The sequence below is a fragment of the Hordeum vulgare genome, chromosome 7H (assembly GCF_904849725.1).
Source record: "Hordeum vulgare subsp. vulgare chromosome 7H, MorexV3_pseudomolecules_assembly, whole genome shotgun sequence".
NCBI lineage: Eukaryota > Viridiplantae > Streptophyta > Magnoliopsida > Poales > Poaceae > Hordeum > Hordeum vulgare.
The window spans coordinates 404,598,912-404,620,621 of NC_058524.1; the positions used below are offsets into that span (position 1 = coordinate 404,598,912).

Below are 21,710 nucleotides of genomic sequence, written 5' to 3' on the forward strand. Positions count from 1 at the left end.
TATTCTTTCACTTCCCGTTGTGCGAACCAACAAATTTGGGTTGAATACTCTACCCTCGAAAACTGCCGCGATCCCACGCGCTGGTGGGCCATTGCAAGACAATTGCTAATTGTTGAGCAACTGGAAGAAACACTTTTCTAGCTCCGTTGCCGTGGAGGCATCAAGTCAAGAATAGTTGCACGTCAACAGCATTTTTCTGGCGCCGTTGCCGGGGAAGGATAGCTATATTCTCTGAGTCACTTGGGATCTATATCTGCTGATCACTATGAAGAATCTGAAACATCCAAGAACTAAAGTCTTGCCCTCAACTACGAGGGGAGGTAGGGAACTACCATCTAGCTCTCCAGTTGATTCACCTTCAGTTATGAGTAAGTTTGCGACACCACCTCCTGCTAGAAATCTTGATACGTCGCATGTGCTTGATGATGCTACTATGCCTGATATTGCTAGAGATGATATGCCTGATACTGCTAGAGATGCTATGCCTGATACTGCTAGAGATGTTATGCCTGATACTGCTAGAGATGCTATGCCTGATACTGCTAGAGATGCTATGCTTGATACTGCTTTGCCTGATGATGCTAGAGGTGTTATGCCTGATACTATGCCTGATGATGCTATGCTTGATACTGCTAGAGATACTACTTTGCCTGATATACCACTAGGGGTATTCCTTGATGCTCATATTGTTAAAGTTACTGCCAATGCTCGTGATGCTTCTAAAACTGCCGATACTATTGAGATAGAACCTGCTTTTGCTACTGCTAGATCTAGCTCTCCTAGATATGAATTGCCTGATATACCTGAGGGTTATGTTATGGAGGGAGAGATAGCTGAGGATTTTCTTGCGTGTAAGGATGCCTATGACACTGAGAAATTACTTCTCAAGTGGATGGAAAATTCTCTGAAAGCTAGGATGAAATACGACCCGAAGTTTGCCACTTCACCTATCTTTATCACCGATGAGGATTATGAATTCTTTGTCGACCCTGAGATAATCTCTCCAGTCGAATCTGATCCTTTCCACGATTATGAGTCTGAGACGGTCGTAGCCCATCTTACCAAACTACATGATATAGCCACCCTTTTCACTAGTGAGGAGAAGATCCGCTACTACTATATCCTTAAGTTGTTTCTTTTCTCTCTAAAGGATGACGCTAAAGCCTGGTTCACTTCTCTTGCTCCTGGATGTGTGAGTAGTCCCGAGGATATGGTCTATTACTTCTGTGAGAAATATTGCCCTGCCCATAAGAAGCAAGCTGCCTTGCAGTAAATATACAACTTTGCTCAAGCTGAAGAAGAGAGTCTCCCACAAGCTTGGGGGAGGCTCATCCAGCTACAGAATGCTTTGCCTGATCACCCTCTTAGGAAGAACGAGATACTTGATATCTTCTATAACAGACTTACCGATGCTTCTAGAGACCACCTAGATAGTTGTGTCGGATGTGTTTTTAGGGAACGAACTATAGAACAAGCTGAGATTCTACTGAATAACATCTTGATCAACAATAATGCTTGGACTATTCCCGAACCACCTCCTAAGCCAACTCCTAAGAAAAGAGGTATTCTATTCCTCAGTCCCAAAGATATGCAAGAAGCCAAGAAATCTATGCAAGAGAAAGGCATTAGAGCTGAAGAAGTCAAAGATCTACCACCTATCGAAGAGATCCATGGTCTCGATAACCCGATACAGGTAGTAGAAGTAAATTCTCTGCGTAGGTTTGATGAGAGTGATATTCCTTTTGACAAACCTGCTAGCCTATGCCTTGATGAATTTGACAACTTTGTTGCCAAACAACAGAGTTTCAATGATTATGTTAGCAGACATTTGGAACAAAGTACTCGTATGCTTAGTCATTTAAGTGCTTGTGTAGACAGAAATGTCAATGATCTGAAGCTTCTGAGTAAACATGCCTCTATGATTACTACTCAGGTAGAATAAGTACTTAAAGCTCAGAATGACTTGCTCAATGAATTAAATGACAACTCTGTCAGAGTCATTACTAGAGGAGGCAAAATGACTCAGGAACCTTTGTATCCTGAAGGCCATCCTAAGAGAATTGATCAAGATTCTCAAGGAATTAATGCTGATACACCCAGACATCCTAAGAAGAAGAAGAAGAAGAAGAAGGATGATAGAAACCTACATGTCAGTTCACCAAATACGATCACACCTGAAGAACCAAAAGATATTTCTGCGTCTGATGCAGAAACACAATTTGGTGATGAACATGAACCTGGTGACAATATGGACTGCGATGTTCATAATAATGCTCAACCTAGCAATGATAAGGATGTGGAGATTGAACCTACGGTTAATCCTGATAACCCACAACCTAAGAGATATGATAAGAATGACTTCACTGCTAGGAATCATGGTAAAGAAAGGGAGCCATGGGTTCAGAGACCTATGCCCTTTCCTCCTAAGCCATCCAGGAAAAAGGATGATGAGGAATTTGAGCGCTTTATTGAAATGATAAGACCCGTCTTTCTGCAGATGCGGTTAATTGATATGCTCAAAATGTCTCCATATGCCAAGTACATGAAAGATATCGTGACCAATAAACGGAAGATACCAGATCTTGAGATCTCCACCATGCTTGCCAATTACACTTTCAAAGGTGGAACTCCTAAGGAACTTGGTGATCCCGGAGTTCCCACTATACCTTGCTCCATTAAAGGAAACTACGTAAGAACTGCCTTATGTGACCTTGGAGCCGGTATTAGTGTTATGCCTCACTCTCTTTATCATAGACTTGAACTGGATAAGTTGACACCCAGTGAAATTTCTTTGCAAATGGCCGACAAATCAACTGCTTTCCCTGTCGGCATTTGCGAGGATGTGCCTGTTGTGGTTGCTAACACCACTATCTTAACAGACTTTGTTATCTTGGACATTCCTGAGGATGATGCCATGGCTGTCATCCTCAGAAGACCCTTTTTAAACACTACATGGGTTGTTATAGATTGCAACAAAGGCAATGTCACTTTCCATGTCAACGGTAATGAGCATACAGTGCACTTTCCGAAGAAACGATATCAAGTACATTGCATCAATGCTATCGAAAAAACTTCATCGATTCTTATTGGGAGCTTTGAATGCCCTATTCCTCGTGTCAAGATGAAGTATGATTTGCTTGTTGAGGAGATACATATCCCCATTGAGGTGACCTAGTGACTATTCAAAAATTCTCCATTCTCTTTTGCGATTCGAGAAAGTTTTGTCATGAGGATTTGATCAACCCCATTGACGGATTTCTTTCGATGACCATGAAATGGATGAATCAAAGAGTCACATACCTCTATTTTAAGCTTTCACTTTCTGTTGCTTAGAAGAAAAATGATAGATTTAGTTTAGTTTTCCCTGTTTCCTGTTTTAGAGTCCCGGAGAAAAGTACCCCGAAAATAAAAGTTCTCCGATGGTCCTGAAAATCAAATATGATTTTTTCTGGATTTTTTGAAAAATACTGGGACTGAGAGCTGGCTTGGGGGCCACACCAGTGGGCCACAAGCCCTGACGCCGCAAAGCACCATTCTCCGAACCGTTTTGGGGAAATTACTCCTTGGTAAGTGACTCCTCCATTGGTCCAATTAGTGTCTACTCTAGTGCTTTATCCTTCGCGTATTCTTGCTACCTTGGTGACCCTGTTCTTGAGCTTGAAATGTTGATTTTAGCTGGTCCCAAGTAGTTTTAGCGCGTGATACGATCTCTAGGCACTAGTAGGAGTAGTTGCTACAAGGTGTGGTTGGTCTTTATTCACTTTTCTCTTGAACTTCAAAAATTTCAGCAAAAAGAAATTATGTTCAGGAGGAGGTTTCATGGTGGTTCCTCAAGTAAGAAGGGTCCCCCTCTTTCTATTCGGGAGCCCGATCCTTATCAACTAAGGGACGCACCTGTACAACCATGTGAATGGCCTTCCGATGAGTTCATGATCAAAGCAGGCTTCAAGGATGAGTTTGATACACTTGTCCGCAATGCCGGGTTAGAAGAATTCCTCTGAGATAAATATGAACAGTATGCTATGCTCACTACCTCTTTCGTGTGTAGATTTAAATTTTCAGTTGGTCGTGACTCATCCATACTGTTTGATCTGTATGATAAATCCTACACTATGGATTTGGAGGATTTCAATAGGATTTGCAAGATACACGATGGGGGTAGTCTTAATGATCCTGCTAAGTCTTCGGTTAGAGATTTTGTCTCTAGTATAACTGTTAGAGAAACTCGAGACATCACGCAAGCTACCATAGGAAGCATTCATTTCCCTGCCTTGCACTACTTTGCCCTCTTCATAGGTAGATGCATTAACGACAAGGTTGAACATTGTCACCTATGCGCATCCGACCTTAGTATCCTTAAGAGCGCAGTGACGGGTGACAAAAGCTTCAACATGGGAGCTATTATAGCACGGAGGATGAATAAGAATGCTATTGATGGAGATTTCTTTGGCGGGATCTATGCCACTCGCATAGCAAATTTTCTTGGAGTGCCCATCTGCGCAGGAGATCCCCCGCTCCATACAGCTTTCCTTGACCGCGTCGCTATGACACGCTACCAGTTCCTTGAGAGGGATGATGAATCCCTCCTATACCGATTGATATTTAACCGGCAGCGTGTTTTCCATATTACCCTTCCTGCTCCTGCCTTCTTTGACTTTCAGGTAAAACGGAGATATTACATAACCAGAGGAGAGGCAGAGGAGTATGAGAGGGAGTCAAAGGCTGCTCGTCTCCGTGAGGCAGCTATTCAGGCAGTGGCTGCAGCGCTCCCGTATAATCCCGATTATGATTTTGGGTTTCGCCAGGGCCGTCCTTGGGAGTAGACCAAGCTAGGCCAAAAGCCTAAGCTTGGGGGAGTACGTGTTTGCACCAACCTTACATTCATGCTTATGTTTTCACTTTGTTAGTCGGTGTTTATACTTTGCCACTGTATTATCCATTCTAGTTTATTTTTCGTTTTCTTGTTTTCTTGTTTTGTGTCCTTTTGAGAAAACCCAAAAAGATTTTCCTTTCTTCTTTTGCTTGTTGGGAGTTTTCCCGTGTAAATAGTTTTCTTTTTCTTTGGGTCAAGGTAGAAGATATTGGTTACAATGTTTAGTGGCTCTTGCATGCATACCTGTTTAGCTTTCAAAGAGCCATATTACTTTGCCTTCTCCTTTGTGTTTGCCTGCAGATTCAACTTAGTCCAATGCACGAGCACTCTTGTTATGGTTCACATCGTTCGATCGTGCAAGTGAAAGGCAATAATGATGATATATGATGAAGTGACTGAGACTGGAAAAGCTGGTATGAACTCTATCTATTTTGTTTTTGTAAATATGACTAGCTTGTCATCCCATATTTAGCTTTGTTGTGATAGAACCATGTTTGCAATGACAACTTAGAGAGCATAATTTCTGATGCCATGCTTATTTAGCCAGGAGCTTATAATGGTTTGTCTTGAATGCCAACATAGATTTTGAGATGACTATGATGTGGTATGATAGGATGGTATTCTCCTTTGAATGATTCAAGTGGCTTGACTTGGCACATGTTCATGCATGTAGTTGAAACAAAATCAACATAGCCTCTATGATGTTCGTGTTCATGGTGATTTATATCCTGCTCATGCTTGCACTCACTGTTAGTCAAACTTGTTGCATCTTGATGACTGTTGTCGCTCTCTAGTTGGTCGCTTCCCGGTCTTTTGCTAGCCTTCAGTTGTACTAAGTGGAATAGTGCTTGTGCGTCCACTTCCATAAACCCAAAAGTTTTTCCATGAGAGTCCACCATACCTACCTATTTGTGGTATCTACCTGCCGTTCCAAGTAAATTTGCATGTGCCATTCTCTAAACCTTCAAGAAATAATCTGTTTTGCATGCCCGAACCGCTCATGTGGTGACAGGGGGCTATTGGTATCTTTCATGTTAGGCGTGTTATCCTCGACATGTGTTTATTCACTGTCATTCATGAGAAAGGGGCCGGTAATTGGAATGCCCAGTTCCACGATTAAATCGAAAACATAACTGTAAAACAAGACTCCCCCCGGATTGATGTTAGTATGGACGGTACCCGAGGATTCGACTAGCCGTGGAGTGTGATTGATTGGTGGTGGGGGAGTTAAAACTTTACTTTTCTGTTTGGGAACCGCCTATAGCATGAGTAGCGTGGAAGATATTGAGAACTCTTGGTCATTGCGTTGACAATGAAAGCATGCCACCCAAAATTATTATCTGTGTTTTCAAAGCTTGAGCTCTGGCACCTCTGCAAATCAATGCTTCCCTCTGCGAAGGGTCTGTCTATTTATTTTCCTGTTGAGTCATCCTCTTCTTATATAAGCACCAATTAGAGAGCACCTCTGTCATTTTTATGCTTTGCTTTTGATTGATATTGAGTATGACTATGACTGGATCTTCGTTGCTATGAATTACAATGTTTAGTCAGCCCTTGATCTTTGAAAGTGCTGCGCATTTATGTTTTGCGGTCTCACAAAGAGCTAGCGAGATACCACCTATTCATATTGCTTCATGCTTGTTTTGATTGAATTGTTGGTATCTGAAACTCATTATTATTTGCTCGCTAGCTGATTATGCCATTGATATTAGTTTACCGTGAGACCTTTGTGTCACTTGCTTATGTGGTTAACTTGTGATCTTGCTGAAATTCTCGTTATGAGTTAGTCATAGTTGCAACAACAAGATCAAACAGAGTTTGTCAAAGTTTTTCTTTCTCTTTCAGTTTGTCAACTGAGTTGCTTGAGGACAAGCAAGGTTTTAAGCTTGGGGGAGTTGATACGTCTCCATCGTATCTACTTTTCCAAACTCTTTTGCCCTTGTTTTGGACTCTAATTTGCATGATTTGAATGGAACTAACCCGGACTGACGCTATTTTCAGCAGAATTGCCATGGTGTTGTTTTTGTGTAGAAATGAAAGTTCTCGGAACGTCCTAAAAATTTACGGAGAATATTTCTGGAAAATATGAAAAATACCTGCGCAAAGATCCACCGGAGGGGGTGAGCCAGTGGGCCACAAGCCCTGTGGGCCACCCCCCAGGCCGCAGCGTCAGGGCTTGTGGGGCCCACGTGGCTCCGCCGCCTCCAAACTCAGCTCTATTTAATCCCTTTCATCCCGGAAAAAATAAAGAGAGAAGATTTCATCGCGTTTGCGACACGGAGGCGCCGCCACATCCTGTTCTTCATCTGGAGGGCAGGTCTGGAGTCCGTTTTGGGCTCCGGATCAAGGAGATCGTCGCCATCGTCATCATCAACCTTCTTCCCTATCCAATTCCATGAAGCTCTTCATCGTTCGTGAGTAATCTATTCGTAGGCTCGTTGGGCGGTGATGAGTAGGATGAGATCTATCATGTAATCGAGTTAGTTTTGACGGGGATTGATCCCTAGTATCCACTATGTTCTGAGATTGATGTTGCTACTACTTTGCCATGCTTAATATTTGTCACTAGGGCCCGAGTGCCATGAATTCAGATCTGAAATTATTATGTTGTCAGCAATATATGTGTGTTTTAGATCCGATCTTGCAAGTTCTAGTTACCTACTATGTGTTATGATCCGGCAACCCCGGAGAGACAATAACCGGAATCACTCCCGGTGATGACCATAGTTTGAGGAGTTCATGTGTTCACCAAGTGCTAATGTGTTGGTCCGGTTCCTTATTAAAAGGAGAACCTTAATATCCCGTAGTATCCATTTGGACCCCGCTGCCACGGGAGGGATGAACAATAGATGTCATGCAAGTTCTTTTCCCTAAGCACGTATGACTACACACGGAATGCATGCCTACATCACATTGACGAACGGGAGCTAGTCACATATCTATTCGTGTTATAATTGTTGCATGATGAATGTCATCCAACAAATCACCGATCCATTGCCTTCGAGTCTGTCCCATTGCTACTGTTACTTGCTTTGCTCTGCTGCTGTTACTACTGTTGCTACTACTGTTACTTGCTTTGTTCTGCTGCTACTGTTACTTGCTTGCTCTGCCGTTACTACTTGCTACTACTGTCACTATTGTTGTTCCTTGCTACTGCTGTTACTCGTTACACTGCTGCTACCTGCTATAATACTTTTCTGGCGCCGTTGATACAACCGTTAGGAATAGTCTGCCTTGTCACCAGATCTTTTTCTGGCACCGTTGCTATCATACTACTTTGCTTGCAGACACTAATCTTTCAGGTGTGGTTGAATCTGACACATTCAGCTACTAATACTTGAGAATATTCTTTCACTTCCCGTCGTGCGAACCAACAAATTTGGGTTGAATACTCTACCCTCGAAAACTGTCGCGATCCCACGCGCTGGTGGGCCATTGCAAGACAATTGTTAATTGTTGAGCAACTGGAAGCAACTCTTTTGTGGCTCCGTTGCCGTGGAGGCATCAAGTCAAGAATAGTTGCACGTCAACAGTGGGGCATCATTGTTGCAAGAGAAAGGTGATGGAAAGAGAAGTGTGTGTGTGTGTGTGATGATTCCACCCAAACCTTTTCGACGCGGACCCCCTCTTAATAGTTCGGCTTTCCTACGACTCAAAACCACCACACAGAACCATAGAAGCCACCGTGCTTGAAATACACCGAGGGGCGCCAAATCGTCTTGTGCCTTGCCATGTATTATCTGAAATGCTCAATACACACGATTAGTCCATAGTGGTACTGTCATCAATCACCAAAATCACTTAGGGAGAAAATATGGCCTAACAGGGCCCCGGGACCATCACATGCTCGGATGACTGGACCCTAGGGGTAACTACTTTGACCACACCCTCTACTGCGTCAGGTCTGGTCTCCCACGCTCAGTCGCCGACCCTCGTTCCAGCACCTCTGATTGGCATCATGATTCAGTCACGCATTGGCGCTCTTCGACCGAACACTCGCTATCCAATTGAGTAGTACTTGTGCACGACATCGACTTTGACTCTCTCGCCATCGTCGGTACCTTCCTCGGTTTGGGTGGCCCTTCGCGACCCTAATTGGCTCGCCGCCATGTAGGACGAGTTCGATGCGTTGCAACACAATCACACGTGGCAACTCATCCCACCTCCCCTGCCATGCTAATATCATTAGTGGGAAGTGGGTGTTTCGTCACAAACACCGCCCTGACGGTACCCTTAAGCGGTACAAGGCTCGTTGGGTGGTTTGCGACTTCTGTCAACGTGACGGAGTGGATTTCACCAACGCCTTTTCCCCGGTCGTTAAGCCAGGCACAATCCGCACCGTTCTTCAGCTCGTGGTCTCTCATGCCAGGCCCGTACATCATCTGGACGTCTCCAACGCCTTTCTTCACGACCATCTCCCCGAGCAGGTCTACTATCAGCAACCCACTGGGTTCGTCGATGCTGCTCATCCGGATCATGTGTGCCTGCTTTTTCGCTCTCTATACGGGTTGAATAAGGCACCCCGAGTGTGGTACCAAAGCATCACCGCCTTTCTCCAGTAGTCAGGCTTCCCAGATACTCGCTCCGACGCCTCCCTGTTCGTGTTCTCTCACGGCAACGCGATGGCATACCTCCTCCTCTATGTCGATGACATCATCTTCACATCACCCTCGACCGAGCTTCCTAGGCAGCTCACCGCTGGCCTAAGCATCGAGTTTGCCTTGAAGGATCTGGGTCCGTTCCACTACTTTCTCGGCATTGAAGTCATTCGGCGTTCTGATGGCTTTTTCCTTCATCAATAGAAGTATGCCCATGAGCTTCTCGAGCGCGCTGGCATGCTTAACTGTAGGCATGTCCTCTCCCATGGCGGATAGTTCCCTTTATCGCTCTATCGTCGGCGCTCCTCAGTACTTGACCCTCACCAGATCAATATACAGTATGCAGTCCAACAGGTGTGCCTTCACACGCATGCTCCTCGCGACAGCCACTGGAACTTGGTAAAGTGGATCCTTCGTTACATTCGCGACACCTTGTCCCTAGGGCTCACCTTGATGGCATCATCATCCACCGACATGGTTGCATATTCCAACGTTGACTGGGCAGGCTGCCCTCACACTCGTCGTTCTACATCCGGCTACTGCGTCTACCTGGGGCCTTTCCACATCTCTTGGCCGTCGAAACGACAATCGACGGTGTCCCGCTCTAGTGCCGAGGCAGAGTATAGGGCAGTGGCTAACATTGTTGCCGAATGCTCCTGGTTGCGGTAGCTTCTTCACGAGCTTCATCACAACGTATCACAGGCTACATTTGTGTACTGTGACAACGTCTCTGGCGTCTACCTCTCCGCTAACCCCGTTCATCATCGTCGCACGAAGCACATCGAACTGGACATCCACTTTGTATGTGAGCAGGTGGCTCTCGAACGCATCTGCGTCCTACATGTGCCCACTTTGCAACAGTTTGCTGATGTTATGACCAAGGGGGTACCGATGTCTTCTTTCGAGGAGTTCCGGTCTAGTCTATGTGTCACTGGTGACGCTTTGACTGCGGGGGAGGGGGGATGTTGAGCATGTCATCACGTGTACATTAGGCAGCTAGGATTATGTTTGTTATTTCCTAGTTTTACAGATATCTTCCGATTATTTCCTTGTATACCGGATACGGTTAAGATATTCTTACCCATGTATATATGCTAAGGCATACGTTCAATACAAATATTGACAACCTACACTCTGAACGATATTCGTGAGTTTTGACTTGAATTCTCGTCTATGAGTTGGTTAACATTTGTAGCAATAATGCTATGATGGGTATGTGTTTATTTCCAAGAACATGTGTTTAGTTAATAATTTTTGAAAGTATTTTCAAATAAACAATATAATAACACATTTTCGTACATATATGTACAATTAAAATTATTATGTACCTAAAATATACGTTCATATATTTAGAAAATGTTAATGTAATTTTTAAAACTGTTCACCAGATGCATATTTATTTTAAAAGTTTTTGCATTTCATAATAGTTGTTTTCACATCGCCTGAAGGGCTAAAATAAATTCAGAAAAATACGGCGTCCAATCCCGGTTTAGAACTTCTGGGGTTGGTTCCACCACACGTGATAATATGTTTCCACATGTGTTAGAATATTTGCCTAGTAAGGTTTTTAAAAGAAGGGTTATGTATATTGCTCAAAAACACAAAAATGAAAAAAATACATGAAAAACACAAAAAACATAAAAGAAAAAGGAAATTCGGAAAGAGAAACAAAACTAGAGAGAAGAGCAGTAATGCTACATCAACGGACCATTACGGATTTTTACCGACTGAGTTTGAGCTGTCAAACTATCATTGGGTTAAGGTAAGGGAGGGGAGGAGCTCCTATTTACCGCATCCTGCGGCAAATAGTTGGAACGACCCACACAGAGCCTTAACTGTGCCGGCCCATCAGCAGACCACGTGCGCATCACTTTAAAAATATGTTAAAAAGGAGAGGACGTAAGGATTCAAGCTCACAACCTTGGATTCGAGGTAAGTGCGTTGGACCACTAGACCAGACAGATCTAAGTGATTTATAAGAACTCAAAGCCTTGTTCACATATGAAAACATTTTTGGAAAAAATCAAAACATTTCTTAAAAAATGTGATTTCTTTTATGATATGAGGAATACTTTTGGAAACAGGAACATTTCTCGAAAATAATGAACATTTTTATTAAACGGGAACATTTTTTCAAATTCCACAATCAAAGTTGGAAAGGTGAACATTAAACTCCGTAAAAACAGGAACATATTTTAAATTTTTGAACAATTTTTGAAATTGAAACAATTTTTCAAAACTTCTGAAAGAAAGGAAATGCAAACATTTTTTAAATTTTTTTGAACAATTTTTCTAAATGAGAACGTTTTTAATATGTGAACATATTTGAAATTGTAAACAAATTTGGAAAATGACAACGTTTCCTGAAATTGTGAAAAAGTTTCTAAAAATTATAATTTTTTTCAAATTCCTCAACATTTTTGGGAAATATGTACAAATTTTGAAAAAAAGTACATTTTTTGAAATCCCAAGAAATATTAGAATTTTTTGAACAAAACAAACAGGAAAACGAAGAAAAGAAACCCAAAAGATAAAAGAAACATGAAAAACGAAAAAAAAAGGAAGAGAGAAAAAACCGAACTGCAAACCAACAAAAAAAACCCAGTTCAGGAACCTTCTAGAAGGTTCTCAAAACTAGTAGAATATTGTATAGAAAAAAAGCTTTGTTAGCAATTGGGTCGGCACACTGCATCCTTCGCTCGCACAACCCTGTACGAAGCGTAGACATTACGACACAGCAAAATTATTAATTAAGGAGTATTCTTTTAAAGATCACGGTCACCTTCTCAGCTTGGGACCAATGGTGTACTGCATATGTGTCATTTGTTGCAACTTGAGAGTTTTTCCTTATTTCGTGGATCCATATTTTTAAAATATTTTATTTCTTAAATAGTACCTTTAAATGTTGAACCGTTTTCATCGTTAGGTTTCTCGCGTCGAGATCTTTAAAACTAAATCCTATGTTGACAGATTTTGACAATCTTTTTTTATTCAAAAACCAGACAGAATAACTATGCCTCTTGTGGTAGAATAAAAAAACTGAAAACATAATTTTTTTCGTTTTCGAGAGGCACACGCGTGTCTCTCACGAAGGCAAAACCGTGACTCTCATGAAAACAAACCCGTGACTCTCACAAAAAAAACGCGTCTATTATTCGTTTCTGAGAGGCACGACCGTGCCTCTCGTGAAAGCAAAACCGCACCTTCCGTGAAAGCAAAACAATGTCTCTCACGAAATAACACGATTTTTTTCATTTATGAGAGCCACGTCCGTGACTCTCACGAAAGCAAAACCATGCCTCTGAGAGAAAACATGTTTTTTCATTTCCGAGAGTCACGGTCGTGCCTCTCGCGAAGGTAAAACCATGCCTCTCGCAAAAAATATAAAGAATTGTTTTGTCATCGGAAAAAATGATTTTTTTTATCAAAAAGCTAAAAAAGAACGGCGAAAAACCAAAAAATCAATCTGAAAAAATCAATCTAAAAAGCCGAAAGCACGTGTGGAGAAATTAAAAAATTAAAAAATCCAAAAAATATGTTCAGAACGTAAGACGTGGCGGTGGTTGAAAACGCGTTAGGTAGTGATGCGTGGAAGTGTTTGTTAGGAGGCTTTTAAAAAAGTGATTGCTAAGTAGTTGCTGTCACGACGCAGTGAGCCACGCATAGAGTTTCATAGGTTTTTTTGAATGAAAGGGGTTGCCCCGTGCCCCATTTTATTAAACGAAGCAGCAACACACAACAGAATCCACAACTACCATCACTCGGCAAAGCTAGGTTCCACCACACCAGGCACAACACACGGGTAATGCCCTGAGATGGCAAGCAACTAACACAAAAAGACTAAACTTACTATCAGGGATAGACCTGCAATCAGTACTTAGCAATCCCGCCACACATTACAAGCTAGAACATCAATCAGAAACCGGCGTCCATGCTATCCGAAGCAGCTCGCCTTGATGTTTGTCCATCAACAGGATAAATCTTCTTAACACCCTCGCTTGTGCAGCGTCGTAGAGCACCAACCATTTTTGTAAAGTCCCTCTTAGCTTGGCAAGGCCGCAGCCTAAACCCCTCCATGTACGTCCCTGAAAGCAAAAATCATTTTCAATGTCCAAATACTCCACAAGGAGGCAACAGTGACCATATTAAGCATAATTCTCTTCTTTTTTACTTTCCACGTGGAAGATATATCATCAAAACATTGAATCTTTTTAATCACAAAAAACTCAGAGATAATAGACCAAATATAGCTAGCATTAATACAATCAAAAAATAAGTGTTGTACAGTTCCCACTTCACTACAAAACAGACAAGTTAAGTTATCTACATTCTTTCTCTTAGCCACATTGTCTCTAGTCAAAAATTTGTTATATAAACACAGCCATAAAAATACATGGATGTTCTGGGGGCATAGAATCTTCCATAAGATATCTCCAAAAGGAGAACTCGCCCCACCAAAATTGATGCATTTGTATAATGATCTAACTGAGTAAGTGCCATTATGCTCTAACACCCAAATAGGCACATCATGGTTATTAGTTAAGGGAAAGTTCTTAATATGTTCAATGAGATCCTTCCAAATATTCATCATCCCCTGGTCCATACATCTTCTAAAAGTGAGTCTGAGAGTACTCCCATCCCAAACCAGGGACACCACACAGTCTTGTTGATTGCAGATTTCAAATAGGCCCCGGAATCTGACTTAACAATCCCAGCCCATTTAGTTTCATAGGGTTCTGTACGTTTGTCATTTTCGAGATTCGAGAAAAGGGTGTCCTGAACTTATTGGGCCCAGCCCACCGCGTAGGCATCGGTCCCGGCCCTGTTCGCCTTCACATCGTGGCATCGACTGAATCAAACGCCGCCGCCGGCCGCTGCCTCCACTACTGGCCTAGCCTCCCGGCGCCCCGCCTCCACGAGTCCCCCGGCGCCGTCAGCCTGCCCTTCCTCGCCAGTACGCCTCCCCTTGCTTCCCATCCCCCACCGCCCGTTCAGCCGTCCTCACCCTCGCGGTGGCGCCTGAGTCCGAGCTTAGCGCCCTCCGAGCACGAGCAGTCTTGCCGTCTTGTTCATTTCTGCCGGCGAGCACCGAGTGGGACGTCCTGAATACCTGAACCCCACTGCTAAACGCCATCAAGGTATGATGGCGCAGGCTTGGGCCGCGGCGGCGCTGCGCCGCTTGAGGCGTCCCCGCGATCCCTCCGCGGCATTTCTCTCCTCGCTCTTACATTCTTGCCTCCTCTCATCTGCCTCCGCGTACTCTCCGGGAGCGCCGCACGGGACGAAGCCGCCCGCCGGGGCCGGCTCTCCCATCAGCAGTTGCAGGAGCACGTGCAGTTGGTTCGACTCCCACGGGCGGCAGTCTGCTGCGGCTACGACTACGACGAGAGCCCTGCACCACGCTCCGAGGTAGAAGTTTTCGCGTCACGCGCCTCTCTAGTTTTCACTTAGCCATTGAGTGTCCTAACAAAGCCAACCCCTTCTGTCTCGAAGCTCTGACGGCTCTGTGGCCACCGTCTCAAGTGAGACTGCACCCACCTCGCAGTCTCAACTCTTACATTTCATCAAATCCACATTTGGGACACTCAAAGGTAATATCACCCGTTTGAATCGCAAGTCATAACATACTGCAATATCATATCCCATGCCGTGCCATTTTGTGGAACTATATGTTCTTGTTGATAGTTTGGGTACTCTCGTTGTTGTGTCTGCCCACACAGCTTTGCTGGTTATGGTGGAGAAGTATGCTCTTCTTAATTTTCATCTGCCATTTACAAACCAACAAAATTTTCAGTAAATTTCGCAATGCTTGATGAGAATGATGCTCTTCAGTTTTCATTGTGCAACACTCCAGGAGTCTTGTGGTATTTCATCATTTGTTCATAGCACTGGTGTGATAAAACTAAATAGGACGAAAGCCACAAGAAGTACTGTACACAATTACAAATAGTTTCCAAGGATATGATTGCACTGATATTTTTTGAATTTCTTCTGAAAGATGACATGGACTTGCATTTGATACAAATGACATAACAAAGACAATTTTGGCTATTCCTAGATGTAAGAATGAATGTAAATATGTAATGCACGGTCCTTTTCTTCAGGGGTTATTTGCTATCTGTTAATTCTTGCTTAACTGTTGTGATGCAGGAAAAAATCATTGTTGGTTGAATGCCGTGGAGGGCATTTGGAAAACATTTAATCAAGAAGGAATATATCTTGTTCTGTTGTATCAGTCACATGAAACATTAGACGGGGACAGTAAACATTCAGATGCTTTTAGAAAATTGAAATATCTTCATCAGAGGTAGTTGTGTAAAATCTGGCTGCTTTGTGATTTGGCAAAAGTCTCAAATTTCTTTATTGTCTTATTATCTGTTCATTGTAGGTACCCACACCTAAATGTTTTTGCTATGCAATATGGCAGTGGTATTAGTTCCCTAGCCACTCAAAGCCAAGCAGTTCGTACAATAATGGAGGAATACATTACGTTTCCTATCTTGTTGTCAGACAAAGAATTTACCAATGTGAGGCAAATATCCTTGTAATTGTCACGCCACTAAAGAAGTTCAGAAATGTTTTGTGATCATTGACCATGCATTTTTATATATACGATGCATACACTGTTTTATTCTGTCTTCACTGGGAGAATCCAAGTACCAGTATCTCAGATATGATATGGATATACCTTGCGATGATCCATTTTGATATCGTTAGACAGGTTTAATTTATTAAAGAAGCGAAACACGACTTCATACAATGGGAATACAGTGCAATGCCAAGCACAATGGAATATGTGTCAAATAAATTTTGTAGATCTATATGGATCAGATTAATGCATGCTTGATTAAAACATGGTCTGTCTGTTTGATGAGTATTCAGATGACAAATGGTGCTTGCTACTTGCTATTTGAAGGTTCTAAGGATGATATACTCTTCGCAAAATTGGATGGGGACCCTGAGCCCATGATCAGGGGTAAGCTCTAGACAGCAGTAACAACTTTTTATGCTATTATTGTTAGCTTGCCTGTGCACATTTTTTCACTTAAGATTCTCTAGAATGTTGCTCGGCAAGTTGGATGTTCCTCACATGTGCTAATTTTCTAAAACCTCCTATTTGTTATTAAATGCAGGCATGGAAGGATTTAGTGCATTGACTGCAGAACCTTCTGAAAATGTTCTAGAATCAGGAGTTCCGTGGCAGAAAGAAGAGGTTGTCAAAGAGCCATATGTAGGTTCTCTCAGAAACTTGTTACTTTATCATCCAGGTACTTGGTTGCAGCTTCTTCTCTGGTGCAACTTATTTTACTAAACATCAATTTTGCAGCACAACCACAAAATCTAACATAGGAACTAATACAAGGTTTTGTAAAATTTAATGTTCTGCAGGTGGCCTATCAGTTGATGAGGACGGTGATCGCATTTTTATCTCTGATAGTAACCACCATAGAATAATCATTAGCAACGGTGATGGTGTGATTTTAGACTGTGTAAGCATGAGTTGCTGTTTCCCTTGGGTTCTAAGTTTACTCATATGGTTTGAAGGCCTGCAAAATTCAGTGTAATGAATTGATATTTACTTTACAGATTGGATCTTCCCCAGGTTTTGAGGATGGTGAATTTGAATCTGCCAAGTTAATGCACCCTGCTGCATCATTTTACCATGCTGCTGAAGATTGTCTATATATTGTGGATTCGGAGGTAATTATCCATAATGGCTTGCCTCTGTTTACTCGGTTTGACAAGTATGTCCTTTTCACTGGCTACTGAGATTTCACACAAGTAGTAGAGCTATAATAACTCGTAAGGTGGTTGTCACAAGTTTTAGGTTTCAATAAAAGTTTTTCTGTTTCTTTGTCTTCTACATGCAAAAATTTATGACTGGCCAAAACAATCATGAATCGTCAATCATGTATCAAAGATTTCTGACTAGCTTTTCTTATTCTTTTGCAGAATCATGCAGTTAGAAAAGCAGATTTCGGAAGAAGGTTTCTGGAGACAGTTTATCCGGTCTTCAATAAAAAAGGAAGTGGTGTCTGGAGTTGGATAATTGATAAGCTTGGTTTGACAAAGGAAGACGCTTCAAAGAAAGACGAGGCTTTAAACATTCAAGATTTCGATGCTGACTCAGTAGTGTTTCCATGGCATTTGCTTCAAATTTCCGAGGACGATTTGTTAGTAGCAGCTCGCAAGTATGTGCCTCTATTTATCTCCTCCATCTTGTCCTTTCCCACTATCAAATTGATTTAGTGGTGAATTTTCGCATAATCCTTCAGTTAGATGGTTTCATCACCTGAGATCTGACTTATCTCATGAATTGTTATGCACTGTAGTAGCTGTAATTCATTTTTGGGTTTTACATGTTGTACAGTTCAACCTGTTTCTTAGGTTTAGTTTGATTTTGACATTGAAGCTCAATGATATTTATGTAAACTTTAACTATCATTTTCTCTCAAACACTTGCCTAATTACATGTCATTGTGTGCTTAACTGTCAATTTGATGCATGTGTTAAAAAAAGATATTAGTGAAATAAAAGTGTGTTCTACTCTTCCATCAATGTCATTCGATGTATATTGCTTAATCCCATCCTATGTTCTGTTATTGATGCGGCATACACATAAGTACCGTAGGTCAAGTGTGGCTGGCTTTAGTTAGGGACATTACAGACCTAACTAGCTGTTTGGCACTGTTGCTGCTTCCCAGCTTTGAAACATCATGGATCCTCAGCATGTCAACTGGCGAAAAACAGAATATTTTAAGAGGTTAGTACATATTCTTTTTTTACACATGTTGGAGTTATCTATTTACAGCTCACTGAGGAGTTAAAGTGATGTGAAGGTAGAGCTGAAGCAATGGAGTTGTGTCAGCAAATGATTGATGAGAGGCATGCCCTCCTTAAAGATATACACATCAATGGGTCATCAGGTGATAAAGACCATTCTAATCTGCTGGAGAAGATCCCTTGCAATGGACTTGTATCGTCAATTTCAAGATTCCGGAAATGCATTCTCTTCTGTGATACAGGTTGATCTTTAAGCTGTTAGTGCTTTCATTTAGAGTCAGACCGTACCATAAATAATTAGAATTCCTTTTCGTTGTCTTGAAGATGGTCAAAGGGTTCAGAAGCATGACTTGGATACCAAAGAAACCTCGATTATTCATTTTACAAATGTTGGGGTTCTTGGGTTACCATATTGGTTTGTTTGCCGTCTCGAGAAAGTATCTACCTGGTGAGTTTTCGTTTCTCCGCTTATCTTGATCATGTTTGAAGTGAGCACAGAAATTTGTCTGCTGCTGACAAAAGTCTGCGTGCTGCATGGTTTCATCGTTCCTTTCTCACTGTTTTGTAATGAATTGGCAGGGGACATTCAGCTGGACAATTTCAAGAGCATAGCCGTAAAGTAAATGTGCTCCCTGGTAATAGATATATTTAACAGAAGCCGTTTTGTCATGATAGTAGTTTTTGCATTTGTGCCAGATAACCATGGGTGACTTCCCTGCAATTTTGAAACCTTTAATTGAAAGTTATAGCTTAGTTTGCTGCATGGCGCTACCGTTTCCCCCACTTTTTGCACTGGGTAACTATGATATCGTGTGGTCTTCAATACTGCAGGAAATAAAAATTATTACCGCAGAAGAAGGGTATCGTTTTTTATATTCATTACCTCTGCTTTTCCCATTCCTTGTAACTAGCTGCGCTTTCAGTTTTAAATGATTTTGAGGTGATAACACAGGTTAAAAAAAGGGGTGTTTAATCCTGTAGTGCATCTGCACAATACATAAGCTCCAACTTTGAAATTAACTTGACTGTTCAGATATCATGTGGATTACTGAAGTTAGTCCGTTGCATAAATTGAAGGGGCACCGCTATATGAGATTCAGTTTAGGATAGCTGTTTAACTGGGGGTATTCAACTTAACAGGAAGATGCAACATCAAGATCTCTGTAGACATCCCGGTTGATACTGAGCTTGCCACACCTTTGGTTGAGAGCTGTATTTGGCGCCAAGTAAGGGGATCTGGTGCTGAGATTTCTGAATCTGATGCACAAGAAACAACGTCTGAGAAGGTAAAGTACTTGCTGTGCATTGTGACTTTCCACTATCGAAGTTACTTCAAACCTAGTTCGCGATATGCTAGCCCTTGAGGCTGAATTACTAATGCACAAGCTATCAGGTTGGTATAGCACAGCAATGGTACGATGAAATAGACAACCTAGCCTTTTCTGAAGCTGCTGAGGAACCTGCTGTGCATAAAGGTGATGATAAACCCGCAGATGAAAGTCACCAAGACCAGAAATGCGTGCATTTCACCTGCGCAGTTAACGTCAGCCCTGGGACATGCGAGGTGTGATTCTTAAAACAAAACATTCTTCCTGTGTTATATGGAGCAAAATCACTTGAAAAAAAGAATCAAAGACCATGTAACACTGTTATTGCTGCTGCAGCTGGTGGCCTCTGCTGCGTTGTACCTGAAGGTTGACCGAATGAAAGCGGACCACAAGGACCAGAAAACAGTGATCAAGAGGATCCTCCAGTGCCAGGGGCATGAGGAGCACGCAGGCGTCGAGCTCCTGACAGAGAACCACAGAGACGCGAGGGATCTGGTCATCATGAAGCCGGTCCATATAAGGCTGAGGATGGAGTGCGCCGATCACCCTGCTGGAACCACCAACAAGGAGACCATCAGCACCGAGTCTAGTCTTGAGATCAGTATATCTTTAGAGTAGCCATTTCTATTCCACTGAGGACACGATAGTGCACGTTACGTGCTAGGGTAGAATGACTTGTTCGTAAGAGACCGGGATCTTGTCACTAGACAAAGATGTTCAGCCCATTTGAGGTAGTCTGGCAGTTGCCCTGTCTACAGAAACACATGGCTTGGAGATGAACAGAGCTTCAGACATAGCGAGAATTAATGAAACATTACAGATACTTGTGTGAGTTTTTTTTTTTTTTTGGGGGGGGGGGGTCTTTTCTATCCCTACTAATAAAGCATGTATTGCTTCTGTTGTCTGTTGCTGGCTGTTTTGCAAAAAAGTCCCTCTGCTTCTGGGTATTCAACCCGCTGTCCAGATTTAAGTGATTAACCAGGAAAACGTTTCGTTCTTATAAAAAGAACCTCGCATTTTGGACACCCGAGATCCTTGTCTTAAGATAAGGTTTCATTTTTTTGTGTAGGGGACGGTGCGGTGCGCCGGGTGCCACCAGCACCCGCCCGCCGCCGCCACCACCAAGGCGCGGGACAAGGCCAAGGGCACACGCAAGCTGCGCGCCGCCGACGTCGCCCTCAACCACTGCCTCGTATCCTGGCGCGTCCGAGTCCGCCGTGCTCGCCCACCTTGCCGACGGCAACAGCTGGCACACCGAGGACGAGGAGGAGGACGACGCCAATCTCGAAGCCGCCACCCCGAGGGGGATCTCTAACCTGTATGACCTCATCATCGGCCTCCAGGCCGCGCCGGCGGCCACAAAGACGACGCAGACAACACGGCGACAGTGGCGGACACCGACGAAATCGAGGAGCAGGATGCTGAAATTACCGATGATGTCGACGAGGACGAGGGGGAGGACGACGACACCTCCCGACCGCGCCACCAACGCTCCCGTCGCTAGCCACGGATCACGCCGCCGCCTCCCCTCTCCTGCAAGTCGTCGACCACCACGAACCGACCCAGCCCAATGCCATCACTACCTCGTGTCGTCCTCGCCGTCTCCTCCCCGTTCTGGGACAATATCAACTAAAAAGCTACCATGCCAGGAGGAGGATGTAGGGAAGAAGAAGGGCAGGGAGAGCGGGGTTGACCTAGGTCCCGGCAGAGGTGATGGCAGTTGGTCATGGCAAGGACGAGCAGAACCACAAAGAGGCGACATGGAAAGATGGACTCGCGGAGCTTCGGGGGATAGGCACCAAACGGCGGCGGTCGACGAGCAGGGTCGGATATCGGGGTCCGTACGCCCGCTACCTGTTCGACCCCGTGTGCTCCGGGACAGGCTGCGATTCTCTCGACTGCAAGCTCAGGTCAGTCGCATCGCATGTTGCAATCTCGCGTAGGACGCTTCCACACATCCTGCTTCACCTCTGCTGCGAGCTTCAGTGATGACGCGCGATGGGAATCTCTGCTACTATTTGTGGTTGCGTCCCTGGTTATGGTCGCCGCCTCCAGCCAACCCGCACCTACAGGTTCTGGTCTCTTTTATCCCGCGCCTACAGATAATGGGTGGAGTAAGAAGATTCT

General features: G+C 43.3%; 1 protein-coding gene and 1 pseudogene across 2 annotated transcripts; both read left to right on the forward strand.

The window, feature by feature from the left end:
- The first annotated feature begins 14,333 nt into the window (after nt 1-14,333).
- Nucleotides 14,334-20,406, forward strand: LOC123411248. 2 transcript variants are annotated; one of them, XM_045104182.1, is made up of 16 exons: nt 14,334-14,880; nt 14,965-15,062; nt 15,622-15,778; nt 15,860-15,998; nt 16,354-16,447; nt 16,605-16,739; nt 16,861-16,961; nt 17,059-17,172; nt 17,425-17,663; nt 18,177-18,235; nt 18,312-18,497; nt 18,580-18,703; nt 18,835-18,890; nt 19,396-19,541; nt 19,649-19,819; nt 19,920-20,406. In XM_045104182.1, the coding sequence occupies exons 1-16, from the start codon at nt 14,612-14,614 to the stop codon at nt 20,199-20,201; spliced, it is 2,370 nt and encodes a 789-aa protein (XP_044960117.1). In that variant the 5' UTR covers nt 14,334-14,611; the 3' UTR covers nt 20,202-20,406. The 2 variants fall into 2 exon arrangements, with proteins under 2 accessions (XP_044960117.1, XP_044960118.1); XM_045104183.1 differs by having other exon boundaries at nt 15,899-15,998.
- On the forward strand, nt 20,297-21,460 carry LOC123408975 (annotated as a pseudogene).
- The last annotated feature ends 250 nt before the right edge of the window (nt 21,461-21,710 follow it).

Excerpts from the sequence above, each read along its gene's own strand:
- LOC123411248 (XM_045104182.1), top strand. The coding sequence starts at position 14,612 with ATGATGGCGCAGGCTTGGGCCGCGGCGGCGCTGCGCCGCTTGAGGCGT. Across the intron at positions 16,962-17,058 it reads ATGGTGTGATTTTAGACTGT|ATTGGATCTTCCCCAGGTTT; the intron begins GTAAGCATGAGT and ends TTTACTTTACAG. Across the intron at positions 17,173-17,424 it reads TATATATTGTGGATTCGGAG|AATCATGCAGTTAGAAAAGC; the intron begins GTAATTATCCAT and ends ATTCTTTTGCAG.